At 35.3% G+C, this 25,836-nt stretch overlaps 3 protein-coding genes and 1 long non-coding RNA gene across 7 annotated transcripts in view; all 4 read right to left on the bottom strand.

Moving 5' to 3' along the window:
- Positions 1 to 95: 95 nt before the first annotated feature.
- On the bottom strand, positions 96 to 1,923 carry LOC145330247 (uncharacterized). Its single transcript, XR_013883336.1, has 2 exons — positions 1,856 to 1,923; positions 96 to 1,345 (listed from the first exon to the last, which is right to left on the bottom strand). It is a non-coding gene; the product is annotated as an uncharacterized LOC145330247 (long non-coding RNA).
- Positions 1,924 to 1,937: 14 nt separating this feature from the next.
- LOC145330244 (uncharacterized) overlaps positions 1,938 to 25,836 on the bottom strand; it is a 48,281-nt gene continuing 24,382 nt past the window's right edge. For 2 of the 3 annotated variants that reach the window (XM_080174864.1, XM_080174863.1), the window contains exon 2: positions 1,938 to 3,382. In XM_080174864.1, coding sequence (XP_080030990.1) covers positions 2,380 to 3,357 — 978 coding nt within the window. In that variant the 5' untranslated portion in view covers positions 3,358 to 3,382 and the 3' untranslated portion in view covers positions 1,938 to 2,379. Of the gene's footprint in view, positions 3,383 to 7,316; positions 7,376 to 25,836 lie in introns of those variants that run through there. The other variant, XM_080174865.1, reaches the window with a different exon arrangement.
- On the bottom strand, positions 7,530 to 12,839 carry LOC145330852 (uncharacterized). The gene is made up of 2 exons (XM_080175514.1): positions 11,857 to 12,839; positions 7,530 to 8,674 (listed from the first exon to the last, which is right to left on the bottom strand). The coding sequence occupies exons 1-2, from the start codon at positions 12,818 to 12,820 to the stop codon at positions 7,629 to 7,631; spliced, it is 2,010 nt and encodes a 669-aa protein (XP_080031640.1). The 5' UTR covers positions 12,821 to 12,839; the 3' UTR covers positions 7,530 to 7,628.
- On the bottom strand, positions 21,109 to 25,711 carry LOC145330240 (uncharacterized). 2 transcript variants are annotated; one of them, XM_080174859.1, is made up of 2 exons: positions 25,639 to 25,711; positions 21,109 to 23,051 (listed from the first exon to the last, which is right to left on the bottom strand). In XM_080174859.1, the coding sequence occupies exon 2, from the start codon at positions 23,024 to 23,026 to the stop codon at positions 21,548 to 21,550; it is 1,479 nt and encodes a 492-aa protein (XP_080030985.1). In that variant the 5' UTR covers positions 23,027 to 23,051; positions 25,639 to 25,711; the 3' UTR covers positions 21,109 to 21,547. The 2 variants fall into 2 exon arrangements, with proteins under 2 accessions (XP_080030985.1, XP_080030986.1); XM_080174860.1 differs by lacking the exon at positions 25,639 to 25,711 and adding an exon at positions 23,486 to 23,562.

Here is a 25,836-nt window from a genome sequence, read left to right as displayed (position 1 = left end):
CGGATAGTTTCAATATCCGGTATCCGGCCGGATATTGAAAATGGCCGGATATCCGGCCGGATATCCGGCCACACCGGATATCCGGCCCAACCCTAGTATTTACCATAAACTAAAAAATATCTACACAAATAGGTTGAATTACAGTTCAATTTTATGTTCCGCAATATCAGCTATTTTTAGCAGCTATTCTATTTTCATCAGGACTCATAACATAAAACATCATATTTCAATCTTGTGTTCCACAATATCAATTGTATTCATCCCATTCTCATCAGGACTCTGTTCACAAGAAAGAAAATAATTATCCTGAATTTCTTCATTCTTTTCCTGTTTTATAGTTTCTTTAATATTCTCAGCCTCCATAGAGAGAGGATCTTCAAAAAGGGTTTCTTCTTCTTTTATTTCTAGTTTGAAATTATCATCACCACAATCAACAAAACTGGTAGAGGCAGAAAGTGGAACTGTATTCTTAGTAGATTCTAACTTCTTGAGATGTCCAGCTGATTTATTATGTCTTAACAGTTCTGAATTATAGCAAACATATATCTTACATAATTCACAAGAGTATAGCTTGTTCCCAATATGAATCCTTTTATGGGCAGTTAACTCTCCATTTGTACGGAAAGTTTTTTCACAAGTATCACAAGAGTAAGGCTTCTCTCCTGTATGAATCCTCTTATCGGAAGTTAACTTACCACTTGTCTAAAAAGCTTTTTCACATGTATCACAAGAGTATGGCTTCTCTCCTGTATGAATCTTTCTGTGTACATCTAATTGACTTTTTCGTAAGAAAGTCTTTTTGCATGTATCACATTTGTATGGCTTCTCCTCTGTATGGATCATCTTATGACGAGTTAATGAACTATGTTGTGAGAAAGTCTTTTCACATGTATCACATGAGTATGGCTTCTCACCATGCTGAGTCAAATAACGAGTAAACACAGCCCTTGTACGGAAAGCTTTTTCACATGTATCACATTTGTATTTCATTCCTGTATGGATCCTCTTATGGACATTTAACTCTTTCCTTTTACGGAAAGATTTTCCACATGTATCACATGAATATGATTTTTCATTTGTATGGATCCTCTTATGACTGGTTAATGCATGTTTTAGTGAGAAAGTCTTTTCACATAAATCACAAGAGTATGGCTTTACGCCTGTATGGATCGTCTGGTGTACAGTTAAATGACCTTTTGTTGAGAAAGCTTTTTCACAAATATCACATTTGAATGGCTTCTCTCCTGTATGCATTCTCATATGAATTGTTAAAGCGCTCTTGCAAGAGAATTGCTTGGAGCAGATATGACACTTGTTCATGATGGATAGATAATTGTTCTTTCACCTGGAATTAATTAAAATGTTGCAATACCAAAATAGAAAGAATACATACAGAAATTATCTTACCATAATTTTTTTTAATTACTTTCCTGTAAAATAAATGAAGAAAGACAAAATTCTTGACAATTACAAATTGGACATTTTTTATTGTTTCACAATAATTTTTCCTTTGATTATCTTTATTGCAATCCCTTAATATTCTACCTCAACTCATTTAAACAGACACACATACATCATACTACTTTGGCAGATACACATGAGAGAAATTCGATGACAGGAATTTAATTTCTAATGCCTTTAACAAAAAAATGTAAACCACATGAAAATACCCAAAACTGAAAAAAGTTTGTCCCAAAAAAACAGACATTCTTTTTGGAGACCCATGTTTTGGAGGTCCAAAGGGGTATACAAATGACAAGAAAGCATTAACAAAAAATAGAATTGGTGGAGAAAGTAACCTGATACTCTTTTTTAAAAACTTGTATTGATTTGTTTTCTTTAAAAATATATATACCTGTTGGTTTCAATGAAGGCTTGAAGAATTACTCATTTATCATATTATTTCATTTCATTTTTTATCTGAAAAATAATAAGTATAATGCAAGAAATATTTTAAGATCAATATATTGTTCTTTTAGGAGAAGAATCAAAATAGTAAAATAACAAAATTGATCAAAAGTTAGTTTCTACAAAAATTTTGCCATAACAAAATAAAATACAAGAATTACTGGATCGTGGAAAGAAAACAAAGTAGCGAGTTTCGTCGTATTTTCACGGTAGCTTTTAATAGGTTATTTTAGGTTAGGTAAATGTTAATGATTAGATATTGGCCACACAGGGGCTAGAAATAGGAGAAAAGCTAATGTTAAAATGTTTTCTATCCATGATCTGAATTACTTCTATAAAAATAATTTAAAATAATGAAAAGTAAAAATTACAACAAAAAGAACATTTTATACACGGTGAGTCCGATCTTCATGATATCATATGATATCATATTGATTAAATCTGCCAAGAATAAATACTAGCATAAAAACATTATATTTCAATCTTGTGTTCCACAATATCAATTGTATTCATCCCATTCTCATCAGGATTCTGTTCACTAGAAAGAGAATCCTTATCCTGAATTTCTTTTTCTATTTCTTGTTTCATAGTTTCTTCAACATTCTCAGCCTCTACCTTAGCCTCCGCAGAGAGATGATCTTCATCAAGAGGTCCTTCTTCTTTTATCTCTAGTTTAATTTTTGGTTCTGGGTGCATATATTTGTGAATACTTAAGACTTCTTTAGATTTAAATATTTTAAAACAAACATCACATGAGAAAGATTTCTTATTCTGAACCTCAATACAAGCAAGTGAAGTAGAAGTATCAGCCTTGATCTTGATAGAGAGAGGATCTTCATATAGAGTTTCTTCTTCTTTTATCTCTAGTTTAACATCAGCTTCATCGCAATCAACTAAACTGGTAGAAGCAGAAGGTGGAACTGTATTCATATAAGATTCCAACTTGTTGAGATGTCGAGCTGTTACATTATGGCGTGACAGTTCTGATCCTGATATGAAATAATTTTGGCATAATTCACAAGAGAAAGGCTTTATACCTGTATGTATCCTCCTATGGAGAGTTAGTTCACTTTGATGTAAGAATGATTTTTCACATGTGTCACAAGAGTATTGCTTCTCTCCTGTATGGATCCTCTTATGGACAATTAAATGACCTTGTTGTGAGAAAGCCTTTTCACATGTATCACAAGAGTATGGCTTCTCTCCTGTATGGATCCTCCTGTGCCTATTAAAGGCACTACGGTCTGAAAATCTCCTTTCACAAAAATCACATTTGAATGGTTTCTCTCCTGTATGGATCCTCTTATGAACGGTTAATGCACCTAGTTGTGTGAAAGCCTTATTACATGTATCACAAGAGTATTTCCTCTCTCCTGTATGGCTCCTCATATGTCTTGTTAAACTAAACTTTGTAGAGAATTCCTTATGGCAGATATGACACTTGTTCATGGTGAATTCTTAATTGTGCTTGGACCTGAAAAAAAAAAACGTGAAGAATTTCAAAGAATAAGGGGGGGGGGGAAAGTTTTGACACATTTGCGTATACAGGAAGCATAGGCTTTATCTTTGGACTGAGAGGATAGGTTATTAGAGATAAAATCATCCTTATATAATGAATTTTCCCAAGTTTTAAGATTTTTTGGATAGGCCTCCAGGTTTCGGAGCTCCAGGCCTCCAGGTGGTTTCTGGACAGGTAAAAAAATAAAAATTTCTTATTTGAAGAGTTAGAGGTGAGTTTATAAAACAAAATAAGCTTCTTTTAATATATTATTTACATATTTAAAGAAAAAATTACAATCGGCCTCCAGGTTCAGGTGCTGCAGGCCTCCATGTGGCCTCTGGACAGGTAAAAAATTAAAATTTCTTATTTGAAGAGTTAGAGGTGAGTTTATAAAACAAAATAAGCTTCTTTAAATATATTATTTACATATTTAAAGAAATAATTACAATCGGCCTCCAGGTTCAGGTGCTGCAGGCCTTCAGGTGGCCTATGGACAGGTAAAAATTAAAATTTCTTATTTGAAGAGTTAGAGGTGAGTTTATAAAACAAAATAAGCTTTTTTTAATATATTTTTTACATATTTAAAGAAAAAATTACAATCGGCCTCCAGGTTCAGGTGCTGCAGGCCTCCAGGTGGCCTCTCTACAGGTAAAAATTAAAATTTCTTATTTGAAGAGTTAGAGGTGAGTTTATAAAACAAAATAAGCTTCTTTTAATATATTATTTACATATTTAAAGAAAAAATTACAATCGGCCTCCAGGTTCAGGTGCTGCAGGCCTCCAGGTGGCCTCTGGACAGGTAAAAAATTAAAATTTCTTATTTGAAGAGTTAGAGGTGAGTTTATAAAACAAAATAAGCTTTTTTAAATATATTATTTACATATTTAAAGAAAAAATTACAATCAGCTTCCAGGTTCAGGTGCTGCAGGCCTCCAGGTGGCCTCTCTACAGGTAAAAATTAAAATTTCTTATTTGAAGAGTTAGGGGTGAGTTTATGAAACAAAATAAGCTTCTTTTAATATATTATTTACATATTTAAAGAAAAAATTACAATCGGCCTCCAAGTTCAGGTGCTGCAGGCCTCCAGGTAAACTCTGGACAGGTAAAAAATTAAAATTTCTTATTTGAAGAGTTAGAGGTGAGTTTATAAAACAAAATAAGCTTCTTTTAATATATTATTTACATATTTAAAGAAAAAATTACAATCGGCCTCCAGGTGGCCTCTCGACAGGTAAAAATTAAAAATTCTTATTTGAAGAGTTAGAGGTAAGTTTATAAAACAATATATGCGTATTTTTAAATGTTATTTGCATATAAAAGAAAAAATTACCATCAGCCTCCAGGTTCAGGTGCTGCAGGCCTCCAGGTGGCCTCTGGACAGGTAGAAAATTAAAATTTCTTATTTGAAGAGCTAGAGGTAAATTTATAAAACAATATAAGCTTCTTTAAATATATTATTTACATATTTAAAGAAAAAATTACAATCGGCCTCCAGGTTCAGGTGCTGCAGGCCTCCAGGTTCAGGTGCTGCAGGCCTCCAGGTGGCCTTTAGACAGGTAAAAAGTATAAATTTCTTATTTGAAGAGCTAGAGGTAAGTTTATAAAACAATATAAGCGTATTTTTAGATGTTATTTACATATTTGAAGAAGTAATTACCATCGGTTTCCAAGTTCAGGTGCTGCAGGCCTCCAGGTGACTCTGGACAGGTAAAAAATAAAAATTTCTTATTTGAAGAGCTAGAGGTAAGTTTATAAAACAATTTAAGCGTATTTTTATATGTTATTTGCATAATTGAAGAAAAAATTACCATCATCATCCAGGTTCAGGTACTGAAAGCCTCCAGGTGGTCTCGGGACAGGTAAAAAATTTAAATAAGAAATTTTTATTTTTGTTACCTGTCCAGAGGCCACCTGGAGGTCTGCAGCACCTGAACCTGAAAACTGATAGTAATTTTTTCTTTTAATATGCAAATAACATTTAAAAATACGCTTATATTGTTTTATAAACTTACCTCTAGCTCTTTAAATAAGAAATTTTAATTTTTTACCTGTCCAGAGGCCACATGGAGGCCTGCAGCACCTGAACCTGGAGGCTGATGGTAATTTTTTCTTTTAATATGCAAATAACATTTAAAAATACGCATATATTGTTTAAAACTTACCTCTAGCTCTTCAAATAAGAAATTTTAATTTTTTACCTGTCCAGAGGCCACCTGGAGGCCTGCAGCACCTGAACCTGGAGACCGATTGTATTTTTTTCTTCAAATGTGTAAATAACATCTAAAAATACGCTTATGTTGTTTTATAAACTTACCTCTAGCTCTTCAAATAAGAAATTTTAATTTTCTACCTGTCCAGAGTCCACCTGGAGGCCTGCAGCACCTGAACTTGGAGGCCGATTGTAATTTTTTCTTAAATATGTGAATAATATATTAAAAGAAGCTTATTTTGTTTTATAAACTCACCTCTAACTCTTCAAATAAGAAATTTTAATTTTTACCTGTCCAGAGGCCACCTGGAGGCCTGCAGCACCTGAACCTGGAGGCCGATTGTAATTTTTTCATTGAATATGTAAATAATATATTTAAAGAAGCTTATTTTGTTTTATAAACTCACCTCTAACTCTTCAAATAAGAAATTTTAATTTTTACCTGTCCAGAGGCCACCTGGAGGCCTGCAGCACCTGAACCTGGAGGCCAATTATAATGTTTTCTTTAAATATGTAAATAATATATTAAAAAAAGCTTATTTTGTTTTATAAACTCACCTCTAACTCTTCTAATAAGAAATTTTAATTTTTACCTGTCCAGAGGCTACCTGGAGGCCTGCAGCACCTGAACCTGGAGGCCGATTGTAATTTTTTCTTTAAATATGTAAATAATATATTAAAAGAAGCTTATTTTGTTTTATAAACTCACCTCTAACTCTTCAAATAAGAAATTTTAATTTTTACCTGTCTAGAGGCCACCTGGAGGCCTGCAACACCTGAACCTGGAGGCCGATTGTAATTTTTTCTTTAAATATGTAAATAATATATTAAAAGAAGCTTATTTTGTTTTATAAACTCACCTCTAACTCTTCAAATAAGAAATTTTAATTTTTACCTGACCAGAGGCCACCTGGAGGCCTGCAGCACCTGAACCTGGAGACCGATTGTAATTTTTTCTTTAAATATGCAAATAACATTTAAAAATACGCATATATTGTTTTATAAACTTACCTCTAACTCTTCAAATAAGAAATTTTAATTTTTTACCTGTCCAGAGGCCACCTGGAGGCCTGCAGCACCTGAACCTGGAGACCGATTGTAATTTTTTCTTTAAATATGTAAATAATATATTAAAAGAAGCTTATTTTGTTTTATAAACTCACCTCTAACTCTTCAAATAAGAATTTTTTTTTTTTTTTACCTGTCCAGAAACCACCTGGAGGCATGGAGCTCCGGAACCTGGAGGCCTATCCAAAAAATCTTAAAACTTGGGAAAATTCATTATATAAGGATGATTTTATCTTTAATAACCTATCCTCTCAGTCCAAAGATAAAGCCTATGCTTCCTGTTTACGCAAATGTGTCAAAACTCCCCCCCCCCCCTTATTTGTGTTAGTACTCAATTATTCCATTATAATGACTTTAGTATAACACCTACTCTATAGACTATATCTATGGTGTGTCCATACGTCTATCAATACTTAGATACAAGTATTCCTGATGTATTTTTACCCATCTATCTCCTTCCATCCATATTTTATTTAGCAAAACTAATCTACATATAGGGTGTGTCCGTCACTAAGTAGGTAAAAGTATTCCGGATGTACTCTATGAAAACTCTCTCTTTACATCTTTAGTATCTAATAACCTAGGCCTCACTACAATGCCTAACCAAATAACTAAAGAGTGCCCAAATACCTATTTTTATTTGTGATATTCTTATTATTCCAGGTAATCAAATTTCATTTTCCTGTTCTGAAATTATAAAAAAATAATAAAGAAATGAAAAAATATATGTACAAAAAACAAGAATCACATAGAGAGATAACTTTAAAATTCTTATTAAATCAATTAAAAAATATAGAAGAAAACAAATAGAGTGAAAAAAAGAAAAAATAACTTAGTAGGTAGGTAAGTAGTATTTTTATAAACAAAAATTTAATTTATTAAAAATTAATCTTTCTTAACAAATGACATTCAATTTTGGATAAAATTAATACTATCATGGAGTTAATAATATTCAATTTTATGTTCCACAATGTCAATATTATTTATTATATCCTCATCAGGATTCTGTTCACAAGGAAAAGAATCATTATCCTCAATTTTTTCTTCTTTTTCCTGTTTTATAATTTCTTCAACATTCTCAGCCTCTATGTTGATAGATAGAGGATCTTCATCAAGATTTTCTTCTTCTTTTATCTCTAGTTTAGTATTAGCTTCACCACAATCAACAAAACTGGTAGAAGCAGAAGGTGGAACTGTATCTCTAGTATATTCTACCCTCTTCAGATGTCCTGCTGTTTTATTATGTGTTGATAGGTTTGAACTAGAGTAATAAGATTTCTGGCATATTACACAAGAGAATGGCTTCTCTCCTGTATGGAGCCTCTTATGATCATTTAAATGACTTTGCTGTGAGAAAGCCTTTTCACATGTATCACAAGAGTATGGCTTCTCTCCTGTATGGATTCTCTTATGAACAGTTAACTTACTATTTGTATAGAAAGTCTTTTCACATTCATCACAAGAGTATGGCTTCTCACCTGTATGGATCCTCTTATGAAAAGTTAATTTACGATTTGTATTGAAAGTCTTTTCACATGTATCACAAGAGTATGGCTTCTCACCTTTGTGTATCTTCTTATGATGATTTAGTGCACTTTGTTGTGAGAAAGATTTTGCACATGTATCACAAGAGTATGGCTTCTCTCCTGTATGAATTCTCTTGTGGTTAATTAATTGACTTTGTGGTGTAAAAGCTTTTTTACATATATCACAAGTGTATAGCTTCTCTTCTGCATGGATCCTCTTATGACGGGTTAAATTACTATTCGTATGGAAAGCTTTTTCACATGTATCACAAGTGTAATGTTTCTCTCTTGTATGGATCTTCTTATGTTGAATTAAATGAATGCTGAAAGCAAATGCTTCTTCACATAAATCACATTTGAATGGTTTCTTGTCTGTATGAATTTTCATATGCATTGTTAAATGGCCCTTGTGTGAGAATTTCTTGTTACAGATATCACACGACAACATGATAAATTCTGTACCTAGAAAAGATTTTTTAATGAAATACATTACTTGTGTTGCAAAGAAAACAATTAGATTTTGCCTCTATCTAGGCACAACCCTAAGTTGGGTTAAGAGGGGAGAGGGAGCAGAGGTGTACAACCAACAATCAATTTTAGTTTTAAAGTATAGAAAATTTAGTTGTTGGAGGAGAAATTTACCAGGGGACTTTTTCTCAATGGTAGTTTCAACCATAGCATCTACCAAAGAAGAGGGAAAAAAATCTGGATCTCAAAGCCATAAAGTTTCATATAGATCAGAATAGTAAAATAAAGGGGTTAAATAACTATATGTTCATGTGGTGTGGTGTGGACCCTATTGCGACTTTCAATTAAGTCTTTGAATATTAGCCAATACCATCGGAAATAATAACACAGCTAAGTCGCTATAAAAGAGGAAAAAGAAATTTGCTATCAGAATAAAAAGGTCCCCACTACTGGGTCTATATCTATAATTATACATTTATTGGTTAAGTAACAGATTCAAGCCTAACTATTTCTGAAGTTAAGCAAAATATAAATACCTTATAATATGAAGTAGATCTGTATAATGTTAGTCTGTTAACTGTAAATGTTAGTTGCTGACTGCCAATGATTCAAATATAAACCTAAATCATAAACAATAGTTATATTCATTAAAATTAACTAAATCTCCGCCCATTTACTTAAATATGATGCTCAATGCGCGGACTCCTCCCACTTTTAATCAGAAACTGAACAAGCAAATATGATATGGTGTTATTTTAGATAAAGATAATGGCGGCAAATTCAGGGAGGGAGGAGACATTGAGATGATTATTACACTAGTCCCAAAGGTTTTATAATTACGTTTTCTTATTCGTTTGATTAACAACTTTGGGGACTATTAATGCATTCCGATTGGTGGGTATATTAAGTTGAGTTTCCAAAAGTTTCAACCAAAAATTTATATCTACAGAAGGTAGATATAAATTTTTGGTTGAAAATATCTACAGAAGGAAAGGGGCGTCGTAGCTCAGTGGTAACGCACTGAGTTACGGTGATGAGAGTGCAAGTTCTAGTCCCCATGTGGCAACTCGAATTTCTCAGTTGAATATATTCACGCAACTTCCCCTGGTTGTGTAAGAAGGGGATTATTGAGTAAGTTTGGATACTTAATAGTCAAGTACATAATATCAGTACTACCCTTATCCCAAGCCCCTCTGCGGAGAGCGTCATTCATTACGGTGACTTAATTTGGGACACCTGCCATACTCGGCGAGGGTGAGGTAATAATGAGTAGCTCTCATGAGATAGCGGGTCAAGTCAAAATGTGCTTGAACGTGGAGCTTGATAGCCCAAGTGGCTATACAAAAGTGTCTCAACCTACTCCATGACTACTTAGGTCCAAACCCTAAGAAACTATGGCTAATCAATCAATCAATCAATCTACAGAAGGGGTAATTTATCTATTAACATTTAGGATGTACATCAAATTATCGGACATTGTCTTATCCTTTCTATGCGGGAAATTAGGAAGAAAAACATGCTAACTTAACTTTAAAATAGGGAAATTATTCTTTATTTTATATGAAAATAGCGGTTGCGTCCCTAGTATCTAGGGATATTCGAAGGGAAAACCATATCGGTTCAGTGGTTAGCAAGATACTTCGCTTTATTACTTTATATAGGATAGGCTGTTTTAAAAATAACACAATTCAAAGGTTATTTTTGTGTATATACTGACGGACAATAATATTGCAGATTTGCATCGCTCATAAAATATGGTATGAAATTAAAACAAGATACCTTTACATCCTTATAATAAAGACATTCTTATAATAAAGAAACAGGAGGTCTGTTTTTCTGTATGTTTGTTCCAAAGGATCTCGCTAACTGCTGAACCAATATGATTCTCATAGGTCCTGGGACGGTTAATAGTTAATTTTTTAGGAGGGTACAATCACCCTCCCCAAAGAAATTACCACCCTACTTCTATTAAATTTTCATTTGTTTGTAGTACCTAAACTTTTCAACCAATAATATACAGAAGGGTTCATTTTCTTTATTGGGAATGTATTTCAATTTATCGTCCATTGTCTTATCCCTTAAAATCCCTGGAGGTTAAACTTAATTATTACTGTTTAGTAACAACCAGCTGCTTCGCCCATTATGGGATGGGGGGGGAGGTCAGAAAATAGCCTAAAACCACCCCGATACATTAACATTTACAAAGTACAATAAAGTGAAAATTGTATTAGCTGTAGTCAATATATTGTTACAAAAAGATTATGTACTTATTCTCCAAAAGTAACAAGTCATTAAATATTTGAGACTAAAATGGACATTATGACCTTGGTATTTTTAGTTGGTTAGATGAGAAACCAGAGGAAGATGACATTCAATTATTGAGATTGAAATATTTGTTGACTAAATATTTATGTTTGTCTTAGGCATTTTTTTCTTATAATTTCTCGTTAATATAATTGAAGAAATTGTATTAATTTTGAAAATTAGATTTTATCTCAAGCATTTTTCTCCACGTAACTAAACCCTGCATGTGGGGACTCTTTGGCTACTGCGAGACAAGCGCTGTCGCTTATAAAGGGGTTAGTTGTAAGAGGAAAACCTGAAAAAATCTCAAATCATTCCAAATTATCTGATTCTGCGAGAAATAATGAAAACAAGTTCTGATACAATTAATGAAAGTAAACACATTTACCTGTTTTATCTTAGCTATTTATTCAAATAAATATGAAGGCTGCAAGAATTATACTTTCATTTCATTGTAATCCGTTATCTGAAAAAACATAAGATATAAAAAATTTTAAGTTTTAATTTGCAAAATAAAAAAAATATTGTTAACCAAATAATCTTAAATAACCAGAAAAAAGTAGAAAAATAATAAATACAGATTTTATAAAGATAAAGTTAGTGTTGGGAGGGGGGGGGGGGGGGAGGGAGTTTTGCTACTTTCAATTACTATTATCAGGCTAGGCAATAATGTTTGAAGATAAGTAAGATAGTTTTATCCCAAATAACCTATATTCTTACATTAATATCAAGACTAATAATGACCGAGTAAGTGAAAGTGCCAAAACTCCTCCCTCAATTTAATATTTACATTAAAAATAATACCTACAATATTTACAAAATTTGTTATTTCATATCAGAAAACCAATTGTTTACCTATCATATATAAATTTTGTGTTCTATGATATCAATAGAATCTTTATCCTCAATATCTTCTCCTTCTATTTCCTGTTTTATAGTTTCTCCCACATTCTCAGCCTCCATCTTAATGGAGAGAGGATCTTCGTCAAGAGTTTCTTCTTCTTTTATCTCAAGTTTCACATCAGCTTCACTACAATCAACAAAACTGGTAGAAGCAGAAGGTGGAACTGTATCCTTAGTATATTTTACCCTCTTCAGATGTCCTGCTGTTTTATTATGTGATGTTAGGTTTGAACTAGAGTAATAAGAATTCTGGCATATTACACAAGAGAATGGTTTCTCTCCTGTATGGATCCTCTTATGGTCATTTAAATGACTTTGCTGTGAGAAAGCCTTTTCACATGTATCACAAGAGTATGGCTTCTCTCCTGTATGGATTCTCTTATGAACAGTTAACTTACTATTTGTGTAGAAAGTCTTTTCACATGTATCACAAGAGTATCTCTTCTCACCTGTATGGATCCTCTTATGAACAGTTAGTTTACTATTTGTATTGAAAGTCTTTTCACATGTATCACAAGAGTATGACTTCTCACCTTTATGTATCTTCTTATGATGAGTTAATGCACTTTGTTGTGAGAAAGATTTTGCACATGTATCACAAGAGTATGGCTTCTCACCTATATGTATCTTCTTATGATGAATTAATGCACTTTGTTGTGAGAAGGCAGTTTCACATGTGGCACAAGAGTATAGCTTCCCACCAGTATGGATCCTCTTATGGGCAGTTAACTCACTATTTGTACGGAAAACTTTTTCACACACACCACATTTAAGTTCGTGAATCCTTTTATGAAAAACAAAGCTGTCGCTAGTTGTAAATTCTTTACCACATAAATCACATTTAAATGGCTTTTCACCTGCATGTGTTCTCATATGCACTGTTAAATGGCTTTTGTAAGTGAATTCCTTGGGGCACATATGACACTTGTTCATGATGGATTGTTAATTGTTCTTGCACCTGGAATAAATAGAAATTAATGTAATACATGTATAGAGTTGAAAATAGTGAATATTTCTTCAAGCCCCTCCTGTCCTGGAGCCCGACCCTGCAAGACCTGTTGTGCACTAGCGCTGCAACGCATACCCAATATAATCTTACTTAACCTGAACTTAAGTAAAACACAAAAGCACGAAAGCATTCTCCCACATATACAAGGGGGGGAGGGGGATTTCTGAGCTTCACAAGGCTCTTTGAGGGAAATCATTATTTAAAATGAAAGAATAGTAAATTTTTTTTAGTGAACTTTTCCCATTATAGGTTTGAATTATGCTCCAACAAAATGTAAACATAAAACTAAACTTAGACTTATATCAAGATTCTTTCATTTCAATGGTAAACAAAGTCTTTTTTATAAGGATAGACAGGTATTTACTTACCTACTTTTGTTTTCTTTCTCTTCTAATTCTATTGACTTCAGATTTATGATCTTGAGTCTTATTTCATTTTCTAGGTATTCTGTCTGAAAATAAATAGAATTATTATATTACAAGTAGCATAAGTCTTATCATGAGATCTAAATGAATATAAATAATGATGAACCAGATTTCAAAAGTCTAAATTAATTTGCATATGTAATATTCTGCCTTTAGTAGTTTGTGATTATTAGCGATAAAAGTCTTCAGATTATTTTAATTGTCAATATCCAATTTTTATTCATTGTATAAAAATTATGAACCTTATATTAAACTACAATCCTTACAACAAACATGATTTAGCTCAAATAAGATTAATCAAAAATATTTACAATCAGTCAATCATTAATTTTTTCAAAGAAGTTTCTATGAAACTTTGATTACTTGATATAATGAGATTAATACAATAATCCTAACTCACTAATATATAAAAATATTTTAATTTTATGATGTAATTACAATAAACTAATAAATATTTACAAATAGGTTGAGTTACAGTTTAATTTTATGTTCTACTATATCAATAGCTGCTATTCTATTAAATTCAGGACTCTGATCACAAGAAAGAGAATCTTTATCCTGAATTTCTTTTTCAATTTCTTGTTTTATAGTTTCTTTAACTTTCTCAGCCTCCACAGAGACAGGATCTTCAAAAAGGGATTCTTCTTCTTTTATTTCTAGTTTGATATTATCTTCACCACAATCAACAAAACTGGTAGAGGTAGAAAGTGGAACTGTATTCTTAGTAGATTCTAACTTCTTGAGATGTCCAGCTGATTTATTATGTCCTAACAGTTCTGAATTAGAGCAAACATATATCTTACATAATTCACAGGAGTATGGCTTGTTCCCAATATGGATCCTTTTATGGGCAGTTAACTCTCCATTTGTAAAGAAAGCTTTTTCACAAGTATCACAAAAATGTGGCTTCTCTCCTGTATGAATCTTTCTGTGTACATCTAATTGACTTTCTCGTAAGAGAGTCTTTTTGCATGTATCACATTTGTATGGCTTCTCCTCTGTATGGATCATCTTATGACGAGTTAATGAACTATGTTGTGAGAAAGTCTTTTCACATGTATCACATGAGTATGGCTTCTCACCATGCTCAGTTAAATGACGAGTAAACACAGCCCTTGTACGGAAAGCGTTTTCACATGTATCACATTTGTATTTCATTCCTGTATTTCATCTGAGCTTCACTAGGTACTTTAGGGAATTCATTATTATTTTTAATAAAAAAAAGGAAGTAGGGGGAATGTCTTGGCTCCAAACAGGCGCAACTCATTACCATACACAGTTAGGATCTCCAGACAAAGATCGTGCAATCAAAGGGTTGGTTGTCTGTACCACGGGTATGAGGTAAAGGACCAAGAGTCTGGCCTTGAGTTGACTGTTCAATCCAGGTGCAACTCACCCATATGACATTAACATTATATTATATCAAGATTCCTTAAAAGAGAGAACTGAATCATTTCAGTGTTAAACGAAGTCTCCTTATTAGTACAGACAGACATTTACTTACTTTAATGCTTACTTTTGCTAAAATATAACATACCTATGTTTTTTTCCTTTTAATGTGTTAATAAAATTCAGTTTTATAATCTTGAGTCTTATTTCATTTTACATTCAGTCTGAAAATAATCATATATTTTTTTTTCAAGTAACAAAAGTCTTATAAAAGTTTAATATAATTTAGAGCTGAAATTCTGACTTAACAAGCTTGTAAATATCAGGGATGAAACGTTTTAAGATTATTTTAATAGTCAACATCCAATTTTTTTTATAGTGTAAAAATTTTGGACCTTAAATTAAACCACAATCCATACAACGAACATCTACATGATTTAGTTGAAATAAGATAATATTAATCACCATAAATTTGCTAAGAGAAAGAGAGAAAAAGGATTAATGTGAACTAAATATCCAACTTTCTATGAAACTTGGATTACTTGATATAATGAGATTAATACAATAATCCTAACTCACTAATATATAAAAATATCTTAATTTTATAATGTAATTACAATAAACTAATAAATATTTACAAATAGGTTGAATTACAATTCAATTTTATATTCCACTACATCAATAGCTGCTATTATATTCTCATCAGGACTCTGATCACAAGAAAGAGAATCTTTATCCTGAATTTCTTTTTCTATTTCTTGTTTTATAGTTTCTTTAACTTTCACAGCCTCCACAGAGAGAGGATCTTCAAAAAAGGTTTCTTCTTCTTTTATTTCTAGTTTGATATTATCTTTACCACAATCAACAAAACTGGTAGAGGCAGAAAGTGGATTAGTAGATTCTAACTTCTTTAGATGTCCAGCTGATTTATTATGTCCTAACAGTTCTGAATTAGAGCAAACATATATCTTACATAATTCACAAGAGTATGGCTTGTTCCCAATATGGATCCTTTTATGGGCAGTTAACTCTCCATTTGTACGGAAAGCTTTTTCACAAGTATCACAAGAGTAAGGTTTCTCTCCTGTATGAATCCTCTTATGGGAAGTTAACTTACCATTTGTCCGAAAAGCTTTTTCACATGTATCACAAGAGTATGGCTTCTCTCCTGTATGAATCTTTCTGTGTACATCTAATTGACTTTCTCGTAAGAATGTCTTTTTGCATGTATCACATTTGTATGGCTTCTCCTCTGTATGGATTATCTTATGACGAGTTAATGACCTATGTTGTGAGAAAGTCTTTTCACATGTATCACATGAGTATGGCTTATCACCATGCTGAGTTAAATGACGAGTAAACACAGCCCTTGTACGGAAAGCGTTTTCACATGTATCACATTTGTATTTCATTCCTGTATGGATCCTGTTATGGACATTTAACTCTTTCCTTTTACGGAAAGATTTTTTACATGTATCACATGAATATGATTTTTCATTTGTATGGATCCTCTTATGACTTGTTAAAGCATGTTTTAGTGAGAAAGTCTTTTCACATAAATCACAAGAGTGTGCAAGCTTTTCCGCAGTGGACCTATCCGGGGAGGAGGAGAAGAAGATGTACACCCCCGGGCAAACCTGCACCAAACCACCTGTTCTGACAGCCATGTCTCCCGTCCGGGTTTCCCCCACGGGGCTGGCCTAAAGGGCTTTTAAGTCAGCCCCTGTCAGCTCTGGAGGCCTTGGAGGCCTTTCAACTCCAACCCTCCATAACCACATCCAACATCACCCCCCCTCCTCCCCTCATCCTCTCTGGCGACATCCATCCAAATCCTGGTCCCAAATACCCTTGCTCTACCTGCTCCCGCAACATAACCCGCTCCTCTGGTGCCTTCCTCTGTAACTCCTGCCAACTTTGGGTTCATCCCAAATGTTCCCTCCTCTCATCCAAATCCGAATACAATTCTAACTGGTCCTGTCCACCCTGCATCTCTGCCTCCCCTACCCCCTTCTCACCCATTTCCCCCCAACAATCAACACCCCCACCTAAATCCCGTGGCCCCAAATTTCCATGCCCTATCTGTTCCTTAGGTGTTACAAAATCCACTGGCTCCTTCCAATGTAACTCCTGCCTCCAATGGGTCCACCCCAAATGTTCCCTCCTTCCATCCTCCACCCACTACTCCCCCTTCTGGATATGCCCCTCCTGTTCCCCCCAAAATTCCCCCCCTCCCTCACCCTCCACACCCAACTCCCCGTCTCCCCCGTCTCCCCCACCTTCCCCAACAGCACCTCCATCACCACCACACCCTCAATCACCCCCGCCCCCTCCTCCCCCCACCCCTGCCCCCCGCAAACCTCCTGGTAAACCTTTCATCCTCCAATTCAACTGTAACGGTCTCCTTACCACCCAAGATGAACTCCACAACCTTATTTCAACCCTTAACATCCCAATTACCTGCCTCCAAGAAACTAAACTCTCCTGCAAATCCAATCCTAAACCCCTCCCTGGCTATAACTTCATCAGGAAGGATCGACAAGACCGACCTGGTGGAGGAATAGCCTTCCTCATTGCCGAAGACATCCCCTTCACACACCTTAACCTCAACCACCTCTCCAATGGCCCCCTTGAGGTTGATGGCATCCAAATTTCCCGCAATGGCTCCCCTCTACAAATCATCAACCTTTACCTCCCCCCACACTCCTCCTGCCCCCCACAATACACCCCTGACTTTAACCTCCTTTTTGAAAATCCAAATGACCTTATCCTAGTCGGTGACTTCAATGCCCACAACCCTGCCTGGAACTCCATTACCCTTGACCAATCTGCCATGAATCGTGGGGAGGCTCTGCTGGAAGCTCTCAATGAGAGCAGCCTTTGCCTCCTCAACGAGGATTCCCCTACCCGCCTTCCCCCCAATGGCCAACCTACCTCCCCTGACCTTTCCTTATGCTCTGCCCACCTTGCCCTTGATTTCTCCTGGCACACCCTTACCACCCTCCGTTCTGATCACCTTCCCATTCTCCTCTCCATTCCCGAAATCACCAGAACCCCCCGCCCTGTCAAAACCTTCCACAACTTCCATAAAGCAGACTGGGACACCTTTACCCTAGAAACTGAAACCCTTTTTGAAGACCTTCCTGACCCTTCCTCCTGCTCCCAAGGTGAAGCCACTTTCCGCCAAATCCTCCAAACTGCCTCCAAACACACTGTTCCTGCTGGCTTCATCAAAAATTCCAACCCTACCCTCCCTCAGTCTGCTAAACCCCTTATCCAGCAAAGAGACTCCTTAAGAGAAACCAACCCCCATGATCCTCAAATTCAAATCCTTAATGACCAAATCTCCTCAATAGTAAACCAACATTCCAACAAAAAATGGCAAGAAACCCTTTCCAAATCCGACCATAGAACAAATCCTTCCAAATTCTGGTCCCTCCTCAAGTCCCTTTCCGGCAAAAACAACTCCCCTCCCTCCAACCAACCCATTTCCTTCAACAACAACAAAGTCCACACCTCCCACCTCCACATTGCCGAATCCTTCACCAGTCAATTCACCTCTGTCTCCCGTCATACTTCCAACCCTTTCTCCAGAAAAATTATCCGTAAAATCCGCCGCCGCAACCACCTCAACAGAAACTTCCAACCTTTTACCCCTGCCCTTGTCCTTGAAGCAATTAAAAATTCCTCCAATTCCTCTGCACTTGGCCCCGACAACCTTAACATCCTTCACCTTAAACACCTTGGTCCAAATGGCATCTCCTACCTCACTAAACTTTTCAACCTCTCCATCTCCGCTGCCAACATCCCTGCCATTTGGAAACTATCCAAAATCATTGCCCTCCTCAAACCTGGTAAACCCCCTGACCTTTCCACCTCCTACCGCCCAATCTCCCTCCTCTGTCCTGCAGCAAAAGTCCTTGAACGCCTACTCCTCCCCTACCTTAAACAATCCCTCTCCACCCACCCCTCACAACACGGCTTTAAACCCCTCCACTCCACCACCTCCTCCCTCCTCAACCTTTCCACCACCATTGCCAATGGCTTCAATCAAAACCTCCCCCCCAGCCGCACAACTGTTGCCTCCATCGACCTTTCCAAAGCATTTGACTGCATTCCCATCCACCTCCTTCTCCAAAAAATCTCCTCCTCCAACCTTCATCCCAACATCATTAGATGGCTATCCTGCTACTTGCGTGGCAGGATGGCTTTCTGTTCCTATCAAAACACCAATGCCTCTCCTAAAATTGTCCACACTGGCGTCCCCCAAGGCTCTGTTATCTCCCCAGTCCTCTTCAACTTCTACATAGCAGATGCCCCCCACATTCCCCCTGCCCACACCTCCTCCTATGCCGATGACCTTAACTCCTTCCACTCCTCCCCTAACATCCCCCAGTCAGTTGAATCCATCAACTCCCACCTCTCCTCAATCGCTGACTGGGCCTCCACCAACGGCCTCTCCATAGCTCCCAACAAATCCACTGTCACCCTCTTCACTTCTGACCGCAAGCACCAATCCAACCTCCATCCTCAAGTCCAAATCAACGGCTCCACCCTTCCCCTTGAGAAAACCCCTAAAATCCTTGGAGTTACCTTTGACACCTTTTTCAATTTCAGTTCCCATGTCTCCACCATTTCCTCAAAAATTTCCTCCCGCCTTAGAATCCTCAAATGTCTGGCTGGCACCAAATGGGGCCACCAGAAGGAGACTCTCCTCACCACCTACAACACCCTCCTCCGCCCCATCACCACCTATGCCTGTCCTGTTTGGTTCCCTAACACCTCCAAAAACAACATTGACAAACTCCAAGTCCTCCAAAACCAAGCCCTCCGCATCTGTACTGGTTCCACTAAAAAATCTCCCATCAGCCACCTCCACCAAGAAACCAAAATCCTACCAGTACGGAACCACCTTTCCCTTCTTTGTTCCCAATACCTGGCCTCCTCCCTCCGCCCCTCCCACCCATCCTTTCACAACGTCACAACCCCCCCTGGCCCTAGATCCAAAAAATCCACCCTTCAATCCATGTTCCTTCCTACTCTCCAACCTTTTCTTTCCCCCGACAACACCCTCCTTCCCACAAACTACAAATCCACAATCTCCAGACTCCACACCTCAGCTGTCACCCAAGCCATAAATTCTTACCCCCCTAATCCTGTCCTTAATCAAGCTCCCCCTGACATCAACCCCTCCGAAATCCAACTCCCCAGGCACTACAGAACCATCCTCTCCCAATTAAGATCCAACTATTGTCCTAAACTCCAAAGCTACCTCCATTCCATCAACGCTTCTCTTACCCCCAACTGCCCATCCTGTCCTGTTAATCCTACCCCAGAAACAGTCCAGCACCTCTTTTCATGCCCAAATAATCCTACAAATCTTACTCCTATGGACCTCTGGCAAAATCCCACCCATGTAGCTGCCTTCCTCTCCTCCCATCCAAGTTTCACCAGCCTTCCTCCCCTCCAACGCCCCCCTCCAGAGCCCCCACCATAAGCCCACGCCCCCCCCCCTCACCCCACTGATGACTACCCGGACCGGAAACTGACTATGAGCAGCCAAAACAACAAACAACAACAAGAGTATGGCTTTTCGCCTGTATGGATCACCTGGTGTACAGTTAACTGACCTTTAGTTGAGAAAGCTTTTTCACACCAATCACATTTGTATGGCTTCTCGCCTGTATGTGTTCTCATATGAATTGTTAAAGCGCTCTTGCAAGAGAATTCCTTGGAGCAGATATGACACTTGTTCATGATGGATAGATAATTGTTCTTTCACCTCGAATTAATTAAAATGTTGCAATACCAAAATAGAAAGAATACTTACAGAAATTATCTTACCACAATGTTTTTTAATTACTTTCCTATAAAATAAATGAAGAAAGACAATATTCTTGACAATTATGAATTGGATATTTTTTATTGTTTCACAATAATTTTTCCTTTCATTATCTTTATTGCAATCCCTTAATATTCTACCTCAACTCATTTAAACAGACACACATACATCATACTACTCTGGCAGATACACATGAGAGAAATTCGATCACAGGAATTTAATTTCTAATGCCTTTAACAAAAAAAAATGTAAATCGCATGAAAATACCCAAAACTGAAGAAAGTTTGTCCCCCCAAAAAAACAGATATTCTTCTTGGAGACCCCTGTTTTGGAGGTCCCTAGGGGTATACAAATGACAAGAAAGCATTAACAAAAAATAGAATTGATGGAGAAAGTAACCTCAATCCATTTTTTAAAAGTTTGATTTGTTTTCTCAAAATAATATAAACCTGTTGGTTTCAATAAAAGCTTGAAGAATTACTCATTTATCATATTATTTCATTTCATTTTTTCTGAAAAATAATAAGTATAATGTAAAAAACATTTTATGATCAACATAGGAATCAAAATAGTAAAAAAAACAAGAATTGATCAAAAGTTAGTTTCTACAAAAATTCTGCCAAAGCAAACAAAGTAGCGAGTTTCGTCGTATTTTCACAGTAGCTTTTAATAGGTTATTTTAGGTTAGGGAAATGTTAATGATTAGATATTGGCCACACAAGGGCTAGAAATAGGAGAAAAGCTAATGTTAAAATACAACAAAACCCAACAATCTTTTTTTCATCCATGATCCGAATTACTTTTTAAAAAATGATTTATATTGAATAATGAAAAGTAAAAATTACAACAAAAATAAATTTTATATTCTTCATGATATCATAGGTAAAATAAAAGCCTTATATTTCAATCTTGTGTTTTACAATATCAATTGTATTCATCCCATTCTCATCAGGATTCTGTTTACAAGAAAGAGAATCATCTATTTTCTATTTTATAATTTATTCAACATTCTCAGCCTCTATCTTAGCATCCAAATAGAGAGGATCTTCATCAAGAGGTCCTTCTTCTTTTATCTTTAATTTAATTTTTGGTTCTGGATGTATATATTTGTGAATACTTAAGACTTCTTTAGATTTAAATATTTTAAAACAAACATCACATGAGAAAGATTTCTTATTCTGAACCTCATTACAAGTAACTGAAGCAGAAGTATCAGCCTTCATCTTGATAGAGAGAGGATCTTCAACTAGAGTTTTTTCTTCTTTTATCTCAAGTTTGATATCAGCTTCACCGCGATCAACAAAACTGGTTGAAGCAGAAGGTGGAACTGTATTCTCAGTAGATTCTAACTTGTTGAGATGTCGAGCTGTTACATTATGGCGTGACAGTTCTGATCCTGATATAAAATAATTTTGGCATAATTCACAAGAGTAAGGCTTTATACCTGTATGTATCCTCCTATGGAGAGTTAGTTCACTTTGATGTAAGAATGATTTTTCACATGTTTCACAAGAGTATGGCTTTTCGCCTGTATGGATCCTCCTGTGCCTATTAAAGGCACTACGGCCTGAAAATCCCCTTTCACAAAAATTACATTTGAATGGTTTCTCTCCTGTATGGATCCTCCTGTGCTTATTAAAGGCACTACGGTTTGAAAATCCCTTTTCACAAAAATCACATTTGAATGGTTTCTCTCTTGTATGGATCCTCTTATGAACTGTTAATGCACCTAGTTGTGTGAAAGCCTTATTACATGTATCACAAGAGTATTTTATCTCTCCTGAAGATTTCTTATTCTGAACCTCAATACGAGCAACTGAAGCTAAAGTATCAGCCTTCATCTTGATAGAGAGAGGATCTTCATATAGAGTTTCTTCCTCTTTTATCTCTAGTTTAACATCAACTTCACCACAATTAACAAAACTGGTAGAAGCAGAAGGTGAATCTGTATTCTTAGTAGATTCTAACTTCTTAAGATGTCCAGCTGATTTATTATGTTTTGGTAAGTCTGAATTGGAGTAATAAGATTTCTGGCATAATTCACAAAAGTCAGTTTTCAAACCTGTGTGGTTCATCCACTTATGAACACCTAAATCACGGTTAAATTTGAAAGTTTTTTCACATGTATCACAAGAGTATGAATTCTCCCCTGTATGAATCCTCTTATGTATAGTCAACTCTTTACTAGTACCAAAAGCTTTTTTACATGTATCACAAGAGAATGGCTTCTGTCCTGTATGGATCCTCTTATGAACAGTTAAATAACTTTGTCTTGAGAAAGTCTTTTCACATGTATCACACGAGTATGGCTTTTCTCCTGTATGGATCCTAATATGGACAGTTAAATGACTTTGTTGTGAGAAAGTCTTTCCACAAATATCACATTTAAATGGCTTCTCACCTGTATGAATTCTCAAATGTCTAGTTAAATCACTCTGGAAGGAGAATTTCTTTTTGCAAATATTACACGACAACATGATGGATAGGGAACTGTCCTAGCACCTGGAATAAATATTATTCAATCAAAAATGTAGATAATAAAATAATAATTTGTTGTCATCTTGTCAATATCTTTTAGCTGAAATCCAGGGACGTCCAAGGCGGGGGGGGGGGGAGGGGTAAAGGAGTGATCCCCCCCCCCTCCTCTTCAAAAGTCTTTACCCCCTCCACCAAATAAAAAAGCTTGGACGTCCTTGAATGTACCAAAAACAAAATTAAATAGGGGAATTTAAATTCCAAAGATTCTACAACATAATATTTGTAATATATGATGATTTATTTTTTAACCCTGCAGGTATTAAAGACAATTATAATTTAATTAACTGCGTAACTGAAAATTAAACCAAAAGTATTGATCGATAGCCAGCTAGAATTATAGGTCACCAAAATTATTTGACAGGTTTTTTTTCATAATATAGAAAACTAACATATTTTACTTTGCTAAATTCAAATATCTCATTTTTTCGTTCTTTTTATAATCTCAGGGTTTCAATTCATTTTATATTTAGTCTGAAAATAAATATCATGATAATTTTACAAGTTACACAATTCTAATAATAAGATCCGATTGAATATAAGAAAATGGGAAATAGTAAAAGATTAAAGAAGGTAGACAAACTTTTTGCACTAAAGGACAGAAAAAAATGTAACAAATGTAACAAAGCTACACTATAATTAAGGTGTCTGTACATAAGCCACTGTCTTGGTAATTATGTGGGATATGTCTGTCTATCTGGAATTGATCCCAATGTCCCATTATTCCTAACACAGGCATGTGAAGACGACTTTTTGTGTTGTTCGTTTACGCGGTATCCCTCCCATGAGAGGCGCTCAAAAACAACAACAAGCGCATTCTTTGTTTTTATACGCATTGGCGTCATTGTTTTGATAATGAAAACTCATGTTTTGTATAATGTGTGTTGTTAGCCGTGCTGTTTTTTCCCTCAAATGCTTCCTGGCTTGATGTGTTCAAATACTAGGTAACTTTCTTTTTCGCGGAAAACTGGATATTTGAATATAAGATATTTTTTGGTTATGAAAAAATACAATTTTATTTTCTTTAATTTTCAATGAAAGACCAATTATTTTTGAATTATTTTTGTATGCATTTATGATAATTCTATTCGATTGATATTAAATTCTATTATGTTTAAATATATGAATTTAAGCAAATTTAAGTTAAATTCAAAAATATTTTTTTGTTTTCATAATTTTAAATTCACGAAACCTATCGTTTTCGTAGTTATTAAAATTAAATTCTTTTTGCAGCATTATTCTATTTTTAAATAATATACAAAATTGTGTATTAATTCTGATATCATTTTAGGCCTACATGTTTCATGGTGTTCAATAAACAATCATTAGTAACACTGCCTATATGTTCACTGGGGAAGTAAGAGGATGTCTGCTCTGTGCAAGCTTTTATCTCGGAAATGGCTACGTCTGTACATATTCCTTGAAAGTCACTATTAAGAAATAAGGAGGGGGGGCATAATGACATTTAAACTTAAACCGTTAGCAAAATGGTTTAAATGTTGAGCTAGAAACTTGAAACTTGGTATATGAGCCTAGTCCTATAGGTACTACATCTAAATGGCAAAAAAATTCAAATTCTTTTATTTTTAGGTTAGGTTAGGTAAGAAAAACCCTGCGAAAATGGGCAAAAATGGGGTTTTTAAGCCTGTTTTTGTCTATTTTGATTTAGAAACTTACCTTTAATTATTTTTTTCTTAGGTTTTTTCCCTTGAATACTGTGTCTATACACAAGGACATTATTTAAGATGATTCAACAAGTTGGGGACCGACCCCAGCAGGCTAGATGGGTGGCTTGCAGGAGTTTGTGTGTAATATATCAAAATGGGTTTTTTGAGTTTTGGTCCTACACTTGCTGAATCATCTTAAATAATGTCCTTATGAATAGAGATATAGTATTCAAGCGAAAAACTTAAGAAAAAACAATTAAAAGTAAGTTATTACAACAAATTACACCAAAACAGGCAAAAAAAGCCTAAAAACGCCATTTCTGCAGGGTTTACTTAACTAACCTCATAAATTTTTTTTTTCATTTACCTAGTACCTATTATAGGATTAGGCTTATTTATTTAGACCATTTTGCGCACTGTCTTCGTTTAAATGTCATTACGACCCCCCCCCCCCCCCTTTAAGTTTTTGTATCATGGCTATGTGGTATCTTTACAACAAAAAGGGGGACAAAGGAATTTGTTTTGCTTATTTTCCATAAAGGTATGCTTTTAAAGACTTTAAAACAGGAGTAGAAGGCTGAAATTAAGCATGGCAGTTGTTTAATTTAATGGTGTATAATCTGGAACCGTGAATTAACGGGTTGAAACCGTTTAAAATGGAGAAATATTTAAACATGTGACTATGCACGCAAATAGCTTATAGCCTATAGGAGCTCTTAATTTGAAATAGGAGGGAGAAGGTAAATCTAAAAACAACTTAGCCTGAAAGTATCGAAGGACCTATATAAAGCCTAAACTAAACGAATAACTCAATTGGTTCAGTGATTAGCAAGATCTTCAAAGATCACATTTTTGGTGGAATAACTTATGCAAGAAATCTTATTTACCTGATTTTTTCTTTTTTTTGTTTCAATGAAGACTACAAGAATTTTACTTTTTTCATCTCATTTGTTTTATCTGAAAAATAATTAGTATAATATAAGACACAATCTAATATGAATATAATGTTCCCAATTCAATAGAAGAAGAATCAAAATAGTAAAATAACAAGTTTTGATAGAAAGTTAGAATTTAAACAAGAAAAA

The sequence above is a fragment of the Acartia tonsa genome, chromosome 10, assembly GCF_053477335.1.
Source record: "Acartia tonsa isolate MP-2025a chromosome 10, ASM5347733v1, whole genome shotgun sequence".
NCBI lineage: Eukaryota > Metazoa > Arthropoda > Copepoda > Calanoida > Acartiidae > Acartia > Acartia tonsa.
This window is presented reverse-complemented; position numbering and strand designations above follow the sequence as displayed.